General features: G+C 32.0%; 1 protein-coding gene and 1 long non-coding RNA gene across 2 annotated transcripts; one reads left to right on the forward strand and one right to left on the reverse strand.

The window, feature by feature from the left end:
* Positions 1 to 160: 160 nt before the first annotated feature.
* LOC143053655 (uncharacterized) lies at positions 161 to 10,565 on the reverse strand. The gene is made up of 2 exons (XM_076226443.1): positions 9,651 to 10,565; positions 161 to 216 (listed from the first exon to the last, which is right to left on the reverse strand). Exons 1-2 carry the CDS (start codon positions 10,171 to 10,173, stop codon positions 161 to 163), a joined length of 579 nt encoding a protein of 192 aa, XP_076082558.1. The 5' UTR covers positions 10,174 to 10,565.
* A 1,285-nt stretch (positions 10,566 to 11,850) lies between these two features.
* LOC143055645 (uncharacterized) lies at positions 11,851 to 19,811 on the forward strand. Its single transcript, XR_012972112.1, has 4 exons — positions 11,851 to 11,986; positions 13,466 to 13,653; positions 14,138 to 14,276; positions 19,638 to 19,811. It is a non-coding gene; the product is annotated as an uncharacterized LOC143055645 (long non-coding RNA).
* The last annotated feature ends 366 nt before the right edge of the window (positions 19,812 to 20,177 follow it).

The raw sequence follows: 20,177 nt of genomic DNA on the forward strand, positions 1-20,177 counted from the left end.
TTTGGTCTAAGGTGACGTACCATGCATGATTTGGTGGTAGTACGCCTATATTATCTATACTAGTTGCCTTAAAATAGGGCAATGTAATTCCATATTCTCTTTCTGAGAACTTGAAAACAATCGACCTAAGTTTCCTTTATGCCCTTGTTCTACTCGTTTTTTATGCACTGCTTTTCAGTAGGTATTCAAACCATGAAGTAGTTTCATACAATTTGTCTGATAACAAATAAAACAAATCAGTAAATTTGTTTAATTTTTTTTTCTGAAATTCAATGGCATGTTGTAAGTATCTAGAACTAAAGAACTCTATATTCCTGAATCCAGATTTATTTTCGACAATAGCATCAGACACTTAGTGATCACGCGGTTAGATAATAAAATAAAATAGAATTGGAAAACACCTCTCCCTTTTAACGAAAAAGAAAACATAACAACAATCAGTACGCGATTTTAACACATGGTCTGAAAAGAAAATTATGTGTTATTGTACTAGTTTTCATGATTATTAATATATGAAAAGGAGTGACGGTCAATTACACTAAGTCTAGTATACTAATTAACGAATGCATGCTGAATCATTAAATTCTATAATATGTAATTTCAGAATTTGACGTATTGGTTATGTCGTACAGCATGTGGTAACATTCTATTGATATTCTTACATTTAAAGAGCCTTGAGTGATTTTTAAATTGTACTCTAAAGCTAATTAAGAAATAAATACTTCAAAACATAAACAACATTTTAATAAACTTTTTAAGTGTAAGCCTTTAGGTGCCATGTACTTAAAAAAATCTACACTTCGTAATATAAACTACATTCTAATATCACATACTTTATCTGGTCGCGTTCAGATTACAATGAATGGTTTCGTCCTCATTTTTTACTTCTACCCACAGTTGGTTTATAGCCCCATGTATCCGTGTCTTTATAAGACATTTTCAGAGAGGACGTATCACTTTTTTTTTTTACTACATATGAAGCATATTTCTTAAATCTTTTAAATAGTATGACAGTAACGTTAATCGCAGTGTGCAGTTAAACATAACAGTTTATTTTTGGTAAAGGATAAATCTGTAAGTATTCTATTTTTGTTGATTTGTAGATTTTTTTAATTTGAACTTTGCATATTGGGTGATGAGAATTTTTTTTATTTTATAACAAATGATACTTTTGAGAGGAGGTAATTTTTCTTCAAGGATCAAAGAAGTATTATTATAAAAGTATCATAACAAGCAAATTTTCAAAAGTTTTTATCAGTTGACCGTTTGACAAAATGTTTGAAGCAGGTTGGACAATTTAATTTCCATAAAATGTCAGTGTGGTGATTTAAGAATCAAGATGCAAAATTCGAACATTTATGTAGATGAAAAATCGATCGCATTTTAATTCCACTTGAGGTTTCGTGTTTTATAGATTTTCTAATGTGAACACATATACCGATTTATTTATCAAATTAAATGCATAGAATCGTTTTTTTGCTTAACTCAATTGGGACTGCAGCAAGACAGAAGTAAAACAAACTGTCCATTCCCAATATTATCTGTTTGTAACAAAATTCAACTGTTGATAACATGATAACTTCACATTATATTAAAGAATTGACTGTTTCTGTTTATAAATGAATTGAGGATGTGAACGCGTCGACCGAAGTACATGTGTATGACGTACGGAGGTCTTTCATTCATAAAATGTGCGCACTTTCTAAAATGCCTTTCCAATATATACATTTCTGAACGAAGCATTCAACACTTTTAATCTTTTTTACTAGGATCATGCAACTATAGTTTATATTTTGTTCATTTTTATTTACCTGTGCAGGTTATTGTGAAAGCTCGTGTTATCATGAATGTAATATGTCATGTTGAAATGAAAGTTTATTTTAGAATGACGCTAGAATGCTGTTAGATGATCAAAATAACGTACTGTAATTAAACATATATGTACTGTAATTTTTGTATATTAATAAAACAATTTTGTAGTGACTTTTTCTATACAAGAGGGACGAAAGATGCCAGAGGGACAGTCAAACTCATCAATCTATAATAAACTGACAATGCCATGGTTAAAAATTAATAAGACAAACAGACAAACAATAGTACACATGACACAACATAGAAAACTAAAGAATAAACAACACGAACCCCAACAAAAACTAGGAGTGATTTAGCTTTGATTTTACCATATTTATTTTGTATTTAATGTTTATTTAACTTTGAATGCATGCTTTTATATTGTATTACTAACAACGTTATTGACATTTTATATATTTTATTTTTCTAAATTACCTTTATGACCATGAATTTTCTAGTGTAGATGTACTTATATCAATTGTACGTTGTCGTGTTACAATAAAAATAGTTTAAAATATTCCCATATGCAATATGAATAATATAACACAAAAGAAGTAGTTTAACAACCTAGCTATCTTTTTAATACTATTCATTCATAAGATATGTTACTTGATACTTTAATTTCTAAAGAAAAACGATACAACAAGTGACTAATGATATATATAATTGTGTGTTAGTATACGAATAGTTCTCTTGACAATTTAAAAAAGGGAGAAAAAAACTAACAAGAGAAATAAAAAATCCCCATTCTTCAAAAACTTGTTCAAATGCAGCGAACCTCTAATATGTTTTTAGAATAATAGAAAAATAATATATTATGCAGTGGTATTCACAATATACACATGGTACAAAGTTTTGTGATTTTATTTTTTTCTGTAGTCGTATTGTACACCTATTCGTTAGATGTGTTTTCTCCGATGTGTAGTATTGACGTTTTCTTATTTCATTTCTTTGTCGTGAACATATATTGCTCTACATTAACACTTGCTATTACAAATTGTTGTCTCAATGTTTGCATTTTCTATGAATTTTTCAAACAAGTTGGTGGAGTTGTTCTGGTACATTAAAAGGGAAGAATCTGTTTTAGCGGACCCCGGAAGTTGGAAGATGCACAATTTATGCGCATGACCGATAACCCCGAGTTACGTTGCTATGCTGAAATATAAACAGCGGCCATTTTTTTTACCGCTTCGAAAGACGTAGATGTAAATGATTTTTAAAAAGTGATTTTAACTAGTGAAACTGAACAATTAAAAATAAATATAATGCACTTACCCATTTAAGCTTGAAAATCATCCATACTAGAATTTAGTGTGTTTGTTATTTCGTTTAGTACTCTTGGTTTTTTAGATGCAGGTTGTGGTACACTGACCGTGATGGTTTCTGTCGTAATTAGGGCTTGTTTTTGTTTTTCCGGATTATACACTTTTTTAATAAGGTTAATAAATGCTAGGAAAGGGTCGTTTGAGCCAATAATATATTTTTTTCGTACACAATATTGACTGAAATAAGTGTCATAAAGGGATTTTACTGTGCCGTATTTTGGAAGTGATTTTTTAAGTGCTCGCCAAGTACTTTCAATCGTATTTGTATGCGCTCCTGTTTCAGGGTCTACAAAATTTACAGAATAGTTGACTTTTAAGTGTTCAAATCCCTCAGATCCTAGACAATCATATGCCTTCCAACAGTCGCTGATGATTGTGGTTTCTGGTTTTATGTTGTCTTTTATTAATTAGGTCTTTCCACTTTTCTGTGGAAAGACCTATTGTTTTTCTTCTGATTATTTTTTTTTTTTTTTTCTTCCGCCTAATTTTGTTCTTGCGATAAACATTTGTTTCACAATATGTCTCTTAGATATTTGGTATATGATATCGAACAATTGATGCGCTTTTGAAATTTACCCTGCGTAACCGGAAACTTTTCTTTGTAGGAGTTATCTCCCCAAACACTGTTTTCCTTGTTAGCGCATCTCCTTCGCAACCGTAAAAGATTATGACAATTTTATTTTACAAAATTGCTCGTTATATCCTTCGCATGATTTGTCCTATTTTGACCGAAGCGATATGACCGCTCCATATGAGAGTTATATCCCCTTATGCATCTGATATAAGTGATATGAATTTCTACCTTATAAATCATAAGTGATAGAGACCTAGGATCTTTTGATTTGAGGTCCTTGGTCCCAAAAAATGAAAATTAGGTCAAGGTCAAAGGTCAAGGTCATATTCTAATATTTGAATTTGGCTTATTTTCACTTATATCCAAAGACTGTATAAGATATCAACAAATTATTTTTACTAAATTGTTAGTTGCGACATGTCGTAAGATGTAAATTTTGATTGCAAGCGTACGTTGAATGTAAAAGGGAGTTTTCTCCCCTCTTGTATTTAAAAATACGCGTTTGGTGATATAACTCATTAACTAAATATAATTAAGACTTATGGTCTTTTGATTTGAGGTCCTTGGTTTATGACCTTGAAATTGATCTCAAGGTCATAGCTTAATTTGACGTTCTAGATTTTGACCTTTGCTTTTATTCTATATGTATACATGATAAAGATATACAACTTTTAGAAAAAGGTATCAAACCATTTAACCTTGAAAAAAACAACCCGAAGTGACCTTTTGTAAACCGGAAGTAGCTATTTTTTTGTACTTTATTAATATAAAAGTATATAGAACCAGATATTTTTGGAATCAGTGTCAAGTAAATATTCAAATATAATCGGAAGTAACATTTTTCAAACCGGAAGTAACAAATTATCTCCCTTATTTAAAAAAAATGTATGGAAACAATATATTTTTGGAATCAGCTTACTAGGAGCTATCATTTGACGATTGAAATGACATTTTAAACTTAGTTTCACAACTTTTCATATCAAAATACATTGTTTTGATGGAAAGACCTTCAATTGTTCTCTGAACAATTGGTTTTTAATTATTATTATTTTTTTTTTTCCGCCAACTTTTGTTCTTGCGATAAATGTTTGTTTCGCAATATGTCGCTTAGATATTTCTCATATTGTATCGTATAGTTTATGCGCTTTTAAATTTCACCCTGCTAAGCCGAACCATTTTCTTTGTAAGAGTTATCTCCCTATTCACTGTTTATCATGTGTGTGCATCTCCTTCGTAACAAAAAAAGATAGCGACAAAATTCTTTTTACAAATTGTTCGTTACATCCTCAGAAAATTTTGGCTAATTTGGATCGAAGCGATTCGATGAAATTTTATAGGAGTTATCTATCTTTACGGAATAAATTTGTCGGTATGTTTTTTTAACTCCTAAACCGTTAACCGTATAACCCTGGAATGTTTTTATTTGAGTCCCCTGATTCCTAACTTAGAACATTAGGTCAAGGTCAAAGGTCAAGGTCATATTTTAGATTTTCATATGTCTTTGATTTCCCTATAATTCTTGAATGGTTATAGATACAGAAAATTTAAGCAGTGAAAAATGTTAAGTACTTCAAGGGGCAACTTTTTTTACATTATGACTATATTGATTTTACCATCATGTAAGGGACATAACTCCCATCGATGGTTTTTAAAAAGCCATATTTAGGCAAAACTCTTAAACAAAGGTCCTTGACCCATAGGGTCTTTTGCAATGACCTTGTAGAGCAATGACCTTGACGAAGGTCACAAGGTCAAAGGTCAAGGTCATCAAATTATGTGGTTTTTGGCACTATTTAAACAGTTTTATGTGTGTTTGAATTTCAACCAAACAACCAACCAACCAACCAACCAATCAACCAACCAACCAACCAACCAACCAACCAACCAACCAATCAATCAATCAATCAATGTTTCCGTTTCATGTGTTTGATACGGGATTCAAGGTCTCTTTTTTTCGCTTGTTTTAATTGAGCCTATCAAACGTGTTTAACCAACATGTTTAACAAATATGTTTAACTAATGTGTTTAACCAACGTGTTTAACCAACCAACCAACCAACCAACCAACCAACCAACCAACCAATCAACCAATCAATCAATCAATCAATCAATCAATGCATGTTTCCGTTTCATGTGTTAAATACGGGATCCAAGATGTTTCTTTTTCGCTCGTTTAAATTGAGCCTATCTAACGTGTTTAACCAGCCAACGTGTTTAACCAACGTGTTTAACCAACATGTTTAACCAACCAACCAACCAACCAACCAACCACCCAACCAATCAATCAATCAATCAATCAATGCATGTTTCCGTTTCATGTGTTAAATACGGGATCCAAGATGTTTTTTTTCGCTCGTTTAAATTGAGCCTATCTAACGTGTTAACCAGCAAACGTGTTTAACCAACATGTTTAACCAACGTGTTTAACCAACGTGTTTAACCAACTTACCAACCAACCAACCAACCAACCAATCAATCAATCAATGCATGTTTGCGTTTCATGTGTTAAATACGGGATCCAAGATGGTTTTTTTCGCTTGTTTAAATTGAGCCTATCTAACGTGTGTAACCAACGTGTTTAACCAACATGTTTAACCAACCAACCAACCACCCAACCAACCAATCAATCAATCAATCAATGCATGTTTCCGTTTCATGTGTTAAATACGGGATCCAAGATGTTTTTTTTTTCGCTTGTTTAAATTGAGCCTATCCAACGTGTTTAACCAGCCAACGTGTTTAACCATTATGTTTAACCAAGGTGTTTAACCAATATGTTTAACCAATGTGTTTAACCAATATGTTTAACCAATGTGTTTAACCAAGGTGTTTAACCAATATGTTTAACCAACATGTTTAACCAACGTGTTTAACCAACCAACCAATCAATCAATCAATCAATGCATGTTTCCGTTTCATGTGTTAAATACGGGATCCAATTTTGAGCCTATCCAATGTGTTTAACCAACGTGTTTAACCAACCAACCAACCAATCAATCAATCAATGCATGTTTCCGTTTCATGTGTTAAAAACGGGATCCGAGATGGTTTTTTTTCGTTTGTTAAAATTGAGCCTATCAAACGTGTTGAACCAGCCAACGTGTTTAAACTACGTGTTTAACCGACATGTTTAACCAACGTGTTTAACCAACCAACCAACCAACCAACCAACCAACCAATAAATAAATCAATGCATGTTTCCGTTTCATGTGTTAAATACGGGATCCAAGATGGTTTTTTTCGCTTGTTTAAATTGAGCCTATCAAACGTGTTTAACCAGCCAACGTGTTTAACCAACGTGTTAAACCAACATGTTTAACCAACGTGTTTAACCAACCAACCAACCAACCAACCAATCAGTCACTTAATGTATGTTTCCGTGTCATGCGTTTAATACGGGATGCAAGGTCTCTTGAGGTCTTTTTCCCCTTGTTCTAAGTGACCCTATCAAACGTGTTTAATCAACCAACCAACAAACCAACCAATCAATCAACCAACTAATCAATCAATCAATATGTATGACTGTTTATTTATGACAGTTTATTGAAGGAACAAACTCTCAATTATTCAAGAAAATTTTTATTTTATTATTGTTCTTACGTCTCTTCTGAAAAAAAATCCACATATTCTCTGAAACTACAAGTCCAATCGACCTGAAAATTTGCAGTCAGCAGGGCATACATGTACTGAAGGTTCATAAAAAAACTTTTTGCAGATATCTCTCAAGACTTTTCCTAGAAAAAAGAAATGGCAATGCAGTAAAAATCGCTTGCTAGGTCCGTCAATCTCAGTAAAAACCTACAATAAAATGTCCGCTCCGAGATTGAAATACTAATCTGTGTTACAAACAGGTGCTGAAAAATGGACATTATCAAAAAATAATCATTAAATGTGTTTTAAAGTTACACCGGATCGATTAAATCCAAAACATGCACTGCTGTTGAACTGTGATCAAAATGTCAATTTCCTACAATGACAAAAGAAATTACATTGTGTACATTCCATCTCTAGACTTGTTGTCTGTTCAAGGTCCCGACCTAAAAAGAAATTAAAAGACTAAGTTTTTCCTAATATAAACCCGCGTCACGTGATGTCTCCTCAATCTTGCGCGCGCGCTGTATCTAAAATAAAAGAAAAACTTTCCAAACTAAACATGAAACTTCTCCGGTAACAATAATATAGACCCCATACAGAAACAAACAAACAAACAAACAAACAAACAAACACCCCCCCCCCTCCCAAATTCAATTAATTTTAAAGGGGGAAAGACCCCCTACAATTGCTTTAAAAAAGCAATTGATTTATATTATAAAAAACCTTTTTAACCATTCTGTTCCGTTAATAAAAAAATAAAAAAAATCTCCCCGAGACCCCCTTTTGCCCCCCCTTTTTTTTTAACCCTCCACTTACAACTGAATATAGGTTGTGTGCTATCTATCCTATCAACGGAAAACGAACGACAACTCCAGTTTTTTCCATATTATTAGGTCTTTCCACTTTTCTGTGGAAAGCCTATTGTATTTGTTCTGATTATTAGGTCTTTCCACTTTTCTGTGGAAAGCCTATTGTATTTGTTCTGATTATTAAGTCTTTCCACTTTTCTGTGGAAAGACTTATTGTATTTGTTCTGATTATTATTATTAGGTCTTTCCACTTTTCTGTGGAAAGACCTATTGTTTTTCTTCTGATTATTTTTTTTTTTTTTTCTTCCGCCTAATTTTGTTCTTGCGATAAACATTTGTTTCACAATATGTCTCTTAGATATTTGGTATATGATATCGAACAATTGATGCGCTTTTGAAATTTACCCTGCGTAACCGGAAACTTTTCTTTGTAGGAGTTATCTCCCCAAACACTGTTTTCCTTGTTAGCGCATCTCCTTCGCAACCGTAAAAGATTATGACAATTTTATTTTACAAAATTGCTCGTTATATCCTTCGCATGATTTGTCCTATTTTGACCGAAGCGATATGACCGCTCCATATGAGAGTTATATCCCCTTATGCATCTGATATAAGTGATATGAATTTCTATCTTATAAATCATAAGTGATAGAGACCTAGGATCTTTTGATTTGAGGTCCTTGGTCCCAAAAAATGAAAATTAGGTCAAGGTCAAAGGTCAAGGTCATATTCTAATATTTGAATTTGGCTTATTTTCACTTATATCCAAAGACTGTATAAGATATCAACAAATTATTTTTACTAAATTGTTAGTTGCGACATGTCGTAAGATGTAAATTTTGATTGCAAGCGTACGTTGAATGTAAAAGGGAGTTTTCTCCCCTCTTGTATTTAAAAATACGCGTTTGGTGATATAACTCATTAACTAAATATAATTAAGACTTATGGTCTTTTGATTTGAGGTCCTTGGTTTATGACCTTGAAATTGATCTCAAGGTCATAGCTTAATTTGACGTTCTAGATTTTGACCTTTGCTTTTATTCTATATGTATACATGATAAAGATATACAACTTTTAGAAAAAGGTATCAAACCATTTAACCTTGAAAAAAACAACCCGAAGTGACCTTTTGTAAACCGGAAGTAGCTATTTTTTTGTACTTTATTAATATAAAAGTATATAGAACCAGATATTTTTGGAATCAGTGTCAAGTAAATATTCAAATATAATCGGAAGTAACATTTTTCAAACCGGAAGTAACAAATTATCTCCCTTATTTAAAAAAAATGTATAGAAACAATATATTTTTGGAATCAGCTTACTAGGAGCTATCATTTGACGATTGAAATGACATTTTAAACTTAGTTTCACAACTTTTCATATCAAAATACATTGTTTTGATGGAAAGACCTTCAATTGTTCTCTGAACAATTGGTTTTTAATTTTAATAGTGTTTCTTTTGTCCGATTTTCTACTGATGCAAAAAAACTTTTTTTACTGTCTCTTTCTATATCTCCAAAGACCCACTGTCCTTCAACTCGACGCCCTTTATGGTATTTTCTTTTTCCAAATTTACTTTCGTCTATTTCTACGATAACGTTTTCGCCACCTATTTTTTCACTGTCTATTTCCAAAATTTCTATGCAAACTTCACGGCAATAATTGTACCAATCTACGATTGTTTGATTACAAATAGAAAGTTGATGTTTAACAAATTCTTGGTCTATTTTGTAAATCCAGAAATAAGTGATGAATAATATTTTTTCCAAACTTAAATTATGTCCTTGAAACCAGGATCCGTTTCTGATGGAGACCTTTTTATTGCATTTTTTGTTGCTACACTTCCAATAAAAAATGTCGTTTGAAAAAGAACTGTCTTTTCTTAAACCGAAATGTCCATGGCTACACTTTTTACATACCTCTCCAGATAAATCTAGAATTAATCCTAGTGAAAAACACCACTGAATAATTTTCTCAACACTTTCACAAATAATAAACAAATCTTTTAACTTGATCGGCATTTCCGTATTTACATTGTAACAGTGTTTGTAAACACAGCTGATTTTACGTTACGGTTGACTATGACGTCACTTATTCATGAATATTCATGACATAGAGGTCACAGATAATGGAATTTTTATCACGTGATATACCTACCTGAGTTACGGAAGCGTAGACATTTTGTACACTTACCAAGACGTATTTCTACTAGATTTTGTAATTTTCATTTAAAAAACTGTTTAAAACAACAGTTTTTTAAACAAAACTTGACCTGGGGAGTTCGATTTTGACCTTCTTTTTTTGATTTTTGGCCTATTTTCGTTTTTAACTTTTTAGCGGGACCAATTCCTATATACTAGTACTTACTATAGTTTCCCGTACTTTTTATGGGGTCCGCTAAAGTAGAGGTACTCCCATTAAAACAGTTGTATTGTCTATATCCTCAATTTATCTTGAACAAAAAGATTTGTTAGGAACATCTTCATTACATGCTATGAGTGAAATAAACTGAACAAAGAGCCTTATTTCAACTTCAAATAAGGAGTATGAATACAATTCTTTTTTCGTTGAGGTTAGGGCAAGATCATACATGTGTCATGTGGTATAATAAAACGTTTTCATTGCATATAAGTTTTACTGTTACGTTTCGACCACTTCTTTTTTCTATGGAAATATATGGTACATGTGCAATGTAAACATATACATGATATATAAGAGCATACTGACACTTCTAATGATAGGTACTTATGCATGAAGAATTAAACGTTAGACTCGTCTTAGTAACTCTTTTTCAATCGTAGTTCCCCAAGTAACGTATCGGACATAAGCGAACTTGATTTTTTTTTTCTGAAAATTAAAAGAAATTTTATTTGAGGTATGCTTAAATCTTTATATAATCCATTGTTTCATGATTTCCTGTGTTACCGGATATACAAAGACTTCTACGTGTTATAGTGGAAATGGAATGTTTCCTTTAAATTTGTTTGTAAAAGTGTATAAAACAAAATTATACCTGTAGGTGGTATATCTCATATTCAGATGTATTCATCAATTAAACAAAAACAGCACTGTTTGTATGGTTAATCCTTTTTCGACGAGAGCTTCATGCTGTAATGCAGTAGTTTCAGATCAAAATGAATACATAATTTATTTTATAGGCAGAATGAACCATTTGATATTGATTATGATGCTTGCTGCGATGAAATTGACATGTGTGGTCAATGGTCAGCTTTCAGGTTAGTTACATTTAGTTGGCAGTTGTTTTGACCGTAACTGATTTTCCAGTAATCATTTACATAAACATATTTATCAGATGAAATTACGTAACACATGATTTAACATGAAATATTTTGATCAAAACACCGCTACCAAATTAGGGTGTGTCATAAGAAAAACTCGTTATTGAATATACCACTGTAAGCTATTTGAAGATATAATCAGTGTTTTTCTTTTGTTATTAAGAGAATTAAGCTCTTTTTCAATTTTTGCGCGAGTTAATTAGTTAAATCACCCATGATAAATTGTTTCAAATCAAGGTGCCAAAAAGATCCTGAATATTTTAATATGCATTTATTTGCATATTTATCAGGTAAATTGTACATACATCTTTCTAACGTATTTAGTGTCTGTTTACGAATGATCAATTGCATATACGATTAGCACATCAAGTGTACATTATGTAATCGATCTTGCAGGTGGCTTGCGTATAATATCGGGTTCTACTGCGAATCAAGGACGACTGGAAATATACCGGTATGGTGAATGGGGAACAGTTTGTGATTATCACTTTGATAATAATGATGCAGAAGTAGCCTGTAGACAGCTAGGATTTTGGTGTGTATTACGTTTGAAGTAGAATGACACATGTAAAAAGCAATTCAAATCATTGTTTTGTTTACCATAATATCAACCAAATCAACTAAAGACAATATATGGTTAATTATTTGACATTTAGATTGTAATATTTAATTAGGTTAGACAAAGGGAACTATTTGGTCATCGACCTTTATGACCATGATATATTTTAAGGCAATACCAATCGTATAGGAGACATCGATGCATTGGTACACATCATACAATTTTTATCAGCATTTTCATTTGTGCTCTTAACCTTTTTCTCATCTTTAGCACACGGTTACTTTTCTTTGGCAAGTTAAGATGCTTTGTAATCGTATTATACATGTTTTACTTTTATTTTAAAATTTAGATATTCGGAAATGTATTTCCAAAGTCATGCATTACAAGTGTTACAATATCTAAATTTATCAATTTAAGAATAAATACTTTACGATAACGTCTTTATGTTCATGTTTCTGTCATCGTATCAAAGTATCGTTTAACCGACGGGATTGGTAGACAAGTTGTTCAAGTAGTGAAATAATACATATCTAAAAGCCTGTTAATAAGTCAATTCGAATGAAGACTAAGCTGATTTGTTATGTTACCTTTTAACATAATTATGTGGTTCAATTCGGGCAAACCCGCTTCCTCCTACATAAGGAGGAAATCCAGAAAATAGCAAAGTAGTACTAACATAGGCATTGCAAATCATGTCAACTATCTAGCACCAATGTTATCCCTTGAAACTGTCATTCTGGTCTTCTGTAATATTCTTAATTTTATTCCACATATATTTTGTTATTATGCTATTTTGTATCATCATGATTATTTGTAACTAAATGATATTATTTGTAATTTCCGACTTCAGATTGTTGTTTGTTTGATCACGTTATGCACAGGAGATTCAATTACGTAACAAATAGAAGAAATAAAACACTTGATAGAATTGGTGCATTAATAGCGTTCGAAACCGAATACATTGAACAGTAGAAGAGTCCATAAAATATTGTCTTTAATAGTGCCGTAATGAATGATTGAAGACTTAATTTATATTTGGTTTTAATATAATTTCTGTTCAAATAGGTTCCTGAATCCGTTAAGGCTTTGTAATTGAATCCATAATTAAAAGCTGTATAGCTAAACCTTTTAAAACAATGCTCCCAAAACAGATTTGTTTTGTTCTTCCTGCTCTGAAACAACACACTTCTCTAGTTTTACTAAAACCTTATTGCATGGAAGTGTTCATCATGTTAAGTGCCTTGGCTTTTTTTATAGAGATTTAACGTGAATTGACATACAGGAATATTATTTTAGCTTTCTAAACTAATGTCTTAAATGTGTATGAATAGTTTTAATGGTTTTTTTTAATGCATTTACATGAACAGTTATATGATTTCTTAGAATATACATTTAGGTTCCAGAAAGAAAAGGTACCGAATATCTAACCCTTTTGTATCGTTCATGTATTTATAGTTCAGGAATCATGCAGCCCGCACATATGATAGATGATGGTATAGGTGCCATTTGGTTAAATGAACTAAATTGCACAGGCGCTGAAAGTACATTATTGCAGTGTGCATACAATGCTGATTCATTGCACTGTAGTCATTATGAAGATGTCGGCATCCATTGTTTTCTCAGCTGTTCAACAAAAGATGAAGGTGGGATTTTGGTTAAATTTTTTAAGATATCCTACATACATACATGTATGTAGGATATCTTATAAATAACGATAGGATATATATATAACTTTATCTCCTAGATATGAATTTAAATTACCTCTAGACTTTTACTGATAAACCATCCATTTGAGAAACAAAGAAAACATATCATGGCATATGCATAACTTCTTTCTTGGTAAAATTTACATCAAACTAATACATACATATTTTTCATTACGGTGTAATCTATTTAAACAAGCTCAACGAACCTCAATATTGTGTGTACATAGTTCATTTGTCTTTGCAAATTTGTATCTAAATAACCACTGGCACAACTGTTTTACCCTAGAAACATACATCTAATGTTTAGAATGAAAATAAAAACTAAGCATACAGATGAAATACAACAAAAGCATTGGATACTAAAATATGCTTAAAGCTGAATCTTGCATTTGAAAAATGTAAATATAATTCTACTTTGCAGGTGACTTGCGTATTACTGAGGGTTTTGCTCAGAATCAAGGACGACTAGAGATTAAATACAAAGGTGAATGGGGAACAGTATGCGATAATCAGTTTGCGAATGTTGATGCAGAAGTAGCATGTAGACAGCTCGGATATTGGTGTGTATCAATATAATGGATAATAAATTCAAAACGTAATAGATATACGTTGCTTTGTCTCAATTTAAACTTAGTTCTTCCAAAAAAATATCCAGGTTTTTCGAAATCTAGATATACTATTAAACGGTTGGACAATTGTTTTCGTTATCTTAATTTGAATAAAGATTTTACATTATATACTTTTCAATAAATTCCAAAAGCCATTTATCAAAATCAACCAGTCAGTTTTTCGCTAATGAAAAAAAAAAGATACTCGACAAATTGAAAATAAAAACGACAACAATCAAATTATATAAACAAATATAATTTTTATTTAAGGAATGACTTTAACATTTTATGTGTCTTTGAAGGAATAATATCAAAAGTATGGTGAACACTGAATAACTTGCGTAGCGGATTATTTAAAGTATGCACCACATTTGTTATGATATTTTGAAAAGACAGCCACAATATTACAGTCATTTCTTATAACTTAGTTCTTAAATCTGTTTTAAACCGGAGTTAATCATGAAAAAACGTTGAGGACGTCACGGTCACGTGACAAAATTATGTCTATTGGCTGATAAACAAAACGACGTCAGCCAATTAAAAGACGTGTTAAATTCAAAATTAAATTATTAATAAATAAACACGACAAGTATATTATATGGTACGATACCAATGAATGGACTCAGGAAAATAAAGTCCGTCAATCGGTGAGTGTTTCATGCAAGTTGCAATGAGTATGATTACATAATGCACATGTCACCCTGTGCAAACCAACTGCGCGTCCTCAAGATTTAACAGACTGATGATTGTTCTTTTGGATTGAAATTTTAAAGTGTTCTACTTACCACCTGATAAATACACATACGGATATTACTTTCTTTACCAGTCCAGACTTTGCAATTAAAAATAAAACATCTAGACGACGGCGATAATTCCAACCGCAACTGCGCCACCTACATGACTTACTTAATCTGTACACATTTTTTTTTTGTAATTTTCTATAATTTTTTGTAACATTTTTTGAATTTGAAAAAAAAAATAATTTCATTCATTTCCTACTGTGCACCTGATAAATGTACATACGGATATATTGTTAATCGTTACCTCTCTTGTGGTAGGGTAATTTTCTATGGCTCTGAATCTCTACATCCTGGGTATAATCTTTAATTCCTACCAATTGTTCATTTTAAATACCTGTTTTTGTACACTATAAATGCTATACACTATTGACACTGTCCTTATTTTGTTTCGTTTGTTATAGTGTGTTATAACATTTTGTGAGGGAATTCGATGTTTGCTTTACCACTGTCCATTTCAACGCACATTATGCCAAGATTACTTAATCAATACGAATGAAATCTTTTGCAGTGTTTTCAGAAATGATTTTTCTTTAAAATCATGTATTATTTGTGCAACATCAAATAGTTTACAATGACAAATTTTCTGTATCAAGTCAAAAGTTATGTGAACTTTTGAAGACTAAACTTTTTATCGCCTTAAATACATAAGTAAATGTTTTTGAAATTATATAAACATTTTTATTCGTTATTGCATAAATCTCAACCTTAAATATCTGTCAGTTTCTCCCTAACCAGTTTACCCCTATTACTGATTATGATGTGGACCGTCTATTGTTATTGAATCTGATACAATTTGATTGGATAAAGTTATTATTAGAATATTTTCAAACTGTGTATGCTTATCATACGAGTATATTGATTTATTCAGACCGTGCACCAACGTGTACAGTAAATTAAATGACTTTTAAACTGGACACCGGGCCAGTCCTTATTCCGTTTTATCAATGAAACTAAAAGTATGAAAGGTAGCAATTGTCATTTTTTACACTTTCACGTAATTTTCAATATACACATTAGAAAAATTAGTATTTGATAACCTATTGATGAAAAATAGAGAATGTTTACTACTAATACGTTCTATGCTATTTAACACGCTATTTTTCGAACAGAAATGCCGAAATACATTTTATGCATGGCTATGCCAGGTAAAAGTCTTGTTTATCTTAACAAAAAATATAAGTTTATTTGGAATATTATAATTACAATCAATCCTAAATTTATGTAGTCAGTAGTTAAAGTCAAGATGTTTCCGATCTGCCTATTTTTGGATACAAGTCAACTTGATCATTTTTAATTCAACGTCGTCTACTTCACACAATCTCGTTATGTACTAAAATCCTTTTGTCCTTTTTATCAAACTGCACATCACAGAAAAAATGTACCTTTCTTTTGACAATGTTTGATGGGTCTCAAAAGTTATATACATATTTGGATAAAACCTTAACATCTACATGTCTTAAATAAAACTTGGTGAAAGTTGTATATGTAGACCAGATATTTGCAAAATGTCCAAATCAATTTGTAAATCTTTTTATTTGACTAAATTTAATTTAGGAGGCATTAAATTGAAAACCGCTCTAAGTACATGTAGTCTAATTGCCTAATGAAGCATTGTCTATTGAAGGTAGCAAGGGAAATACCATTGACCTATAACCTGCAATAGTACGATATTATCAACCTAAAGTGTACAAGCGAGATAAGACATATGCTAATTATGCTGAAGTAGCTGCATAGGGTTGATTTCCTGTTCACTACACCCACTATCATTCTTTTTTTTTATTTTAAATGTAAAGTTTTACTGTGTGCCCAGTCTCCGTGATGCTCTAAGAAACTTTCTATATTCAATTAGTTTTTTTTTGTTATGGTGAGAGCTAGCTGAGTACTGGAATGAGGTACCCAAGCACAAAACACTGGTCTGTTGAGATTGTGTACTGAGGCAAACAAATATTTTGTTAGTTCTCCTCACATTATAAACACTAATTTAAATAGCTGTTTGTTCAGTGTCCACCCTGTTGTTTGTATTTTGTTTTTAGACAGATGATCTGACAGAAAGTTAAATGTTTCCGTTTTATGAGCTGAATGTCAGATTTGTTTGCATTGCCATTTTATGTAGACACCATGTCTTGTAATAAATGAATGTCGACGTGATGCCCCTGGTTGTTCACACATTGAATGAGTGTTGTGTTGTTGCATTTGAGCAGAACATTTTGTGTTTGTAACTGTAGTAGGAAATGTTGAACAGTTCTTATTACAGCTTCCAATTCGAATAGATTTGTGTGTTGATTCTGTTCTTAAACAGATCAAAAACATTGAAAAATGTGATGTTCTTGTGACTTTAAAATCCCGTCTTTGAAGCATCTGTTGTTATTGTGACCGTTGCCAACCACTTGTGTAATAACTTGTCCTTGGTAGTGTTTGTTCTGTCAATTTACTACCGCACATGACCTTCAGGTGTTGTGTAAATGAAATTTGAAAAGTGAGATCTCTGATAAAGGGTTTCCAGAAATGAATTAGATGTAATCAGATAGGCCTCGCATAAAGGCGTGCATTGAAGATCAGTTATATGCAAGACGCTATAAATATCGTTCTTGAAACTGAATAATGCCCCTATGTAAGTGATCTCTTGTGATTGGAGAAGACAATATTTTTGAAGATTTACTATAAATCCAAATATTATAAGTAGACTTAGTGTTTGCTTTTTGTCTGAAATTATCATTTTCTCTTGAGCATTCACTGGAAACAAATCATCAACGAAGTTGCTGGGCGTATGTTTTGATTCTCAGATGAGCACTCGAGGTGCTTGAGAAAGACGAAAACACAAATTGGTAACATTTGCCTTGCATGCAAAAAAAATCGTAGAAATGTTCCGTGTGTTTTATGAACCGGAATATGAATATATGCATAAACGGCGACGTATTATATGCGGCTCACAGATTTCTCTTGCTTCTCTGTTTATTGAGATTTTTCATATATGTTACATAAATAGATCTGTAACCTGTCATATTCACCAGGTTAAACTAAACCTGATATACTGTCATAAGTTTTGACATCATCAGGATCAGAATTTTTAGAGACCTCTGCACAGAATAAAAAAGCTACCATTTTGACGTTCCGAATTCGACATTCGAACATATAGCGTTTTAAATTTCATCACCGCTATGTTGATGTTCATAAACAGCACTGTTCAAAGGGATCAGTGGTCTACGAGCAGCACTAAATGCATCAACTGTGACCGTATTTTAATTCTCATGTTCCGACCTTGAAACTTGTTTTCCGGTATCAGTTAATTCGACTTGTAGTCAATCAAGAAATTTACCCATGTAAGCAATCATTGAATCAAATTGTTTGTCCTGTTCTTCAATTCTAGTCATCATACAACTTTCTAAGTCTGACAAATTGGAATTTTTACCACAAAAAGAAGAGGTACGCTTGTAATCTTTCTTTCCGGGAGGGGAAGTGACTTTGTCGGAGGCCATTACATTATCATCCAACACAAAAGAAGTGTATTCCTCCACATAGGCATCAAAACCTGCACTTCATATTATCGTCAATTTATAGAAAAATAAATAACTTTGAATATATTGTTTAACATATGAACTCTTCGGCGCAAAAATACAAAACCGGGGTCACAGGTCAAGTAAAACAATGAGGTAACGTAGTTCCAGTATGAAGTATACGCGTCATCTAGATGTTTATTTAAATTTCGAAGTCTGAACTGGTAAGGAAAGACATATCCGTAGGTATATTTCTCAGGTGGTAAGTAGAAAAGGACTGAAATGAAACCATAAACTACCTTAGGATAAGAATATTGTCTGCAAATGTGTAAATTTATACATCATGATACCATTTCTACCGTATCAAGAACTTTGCAAAAAAAAAAAATCGAATTGTTTCGCTTAAATTTGCCAGTGTGTGAATAGTGTTTACACTTGACAGAATATCGATTTCAGATAGTAGTTGATATCAAACACAATGCACCATTTAAGAGATAACGGTATTGTATTTGAAGCTTTAAGGACGTCCATCGGTAGTGTTACTGTCGCAAATTTAGTTTACCTGGCGACGCGGAGCAGAGACAGATAAACTGGTATTTGCGACAGTAAAACTACCGGTGGACGTCTGCAAACTTCAAATACAATAAAGTTATCTCTATTATAATACAACACACGTTCAGAAATAAATTTCAACCATTATTTCAGTGTAAAATCTGCATTAAAGAAAATTCTGCAAAAAGATGTTATCTTCTTTGGTCCCTACACTATGTGACGTCATATGTATGCTTCCGGTGTCAAACATAAACACCGGGTGTTTTCTGGCTTCTGTGCCGTTTCACAATGTAATAAAATTTGATAAAAAGAAGATGTTTAGGTGCAACATGTGAGTTTTTTGGCTTCTTATTGTAGACATTATATGTTAATACATACAACAATTCAAAATGTCGGCATTTACGCTAACTGTCATCCAATCAGAACCATTGAGACAAAATAATTGCATTAGGATAATGTATTTACAGTTCAGGAATGATGCTTCCTGCACATAAAGTAGACGATGGGATAGATACCGTATGGTTAAATAACGTAAATTGTTCTGGTTCAGAAAATGAATTACTAAATTGCACCTTCAATATAGATGCATCAAACTGTCGTCACTATGGCGATGTTGGGATTCATTGTTTTCTGAACTGTTCGACAAAGGATGAAGGTATGATTTTAGTTAAAATGAAGTTAAACATAAATCGTATTTATATTTATATAGCTGTTGTACTAGTAATTGTCCTGAATATATATGTATTTAATTTACCACTGTACCTTTCATTACAAACCATTCGTCATACAAATATAAAATACATAACTAGGTGTACATGTTTCATCTTTATACACCAACATGTCCAATTGTTCTTGTTTTCGGGTGCATGCTATTGTCGAAATAGAACTAGTTATTGTCTACTTAGGATAACTAGTGTTTACTACGTCTCTGCTAAGTAATCTGATGTGAGTTTAGAGTCAAACGTCAATTATTTATTTCGTGCATTTCATACATTTCATATAAATGT

This window comes from Mytilus galloprovincialis, chromosome 12 (assembly GCF_965363235.1).
Source record: "Mytilus galloprovincialis chromosome 12, xbMytGall1.hap1.1, whole genome shotgun sequence".
Taxonomy (NCBI): Eukaryota; Metazoa; Mollusca; class Bivalvia; order Mytilida; family Mytilidae; genus Mytilus; species Mytilus galloprovincialis.

Coding starts and splice junctions, on each gene's coding strand:
- LOC143053655 (XM_076226443.1), bottom strand. CDS start 10,173: ATGCCGATCAAGTTAAAAGATTTGTTTATTATTTGTGAAAGTGTTGAG. Junction 217..9,650: donor TGGAGATATAGAAAGAGACA/GTAAAAAAAGTT, acceptor ATTTGTTATCAG/ACAAATTGTATGAAACTACT.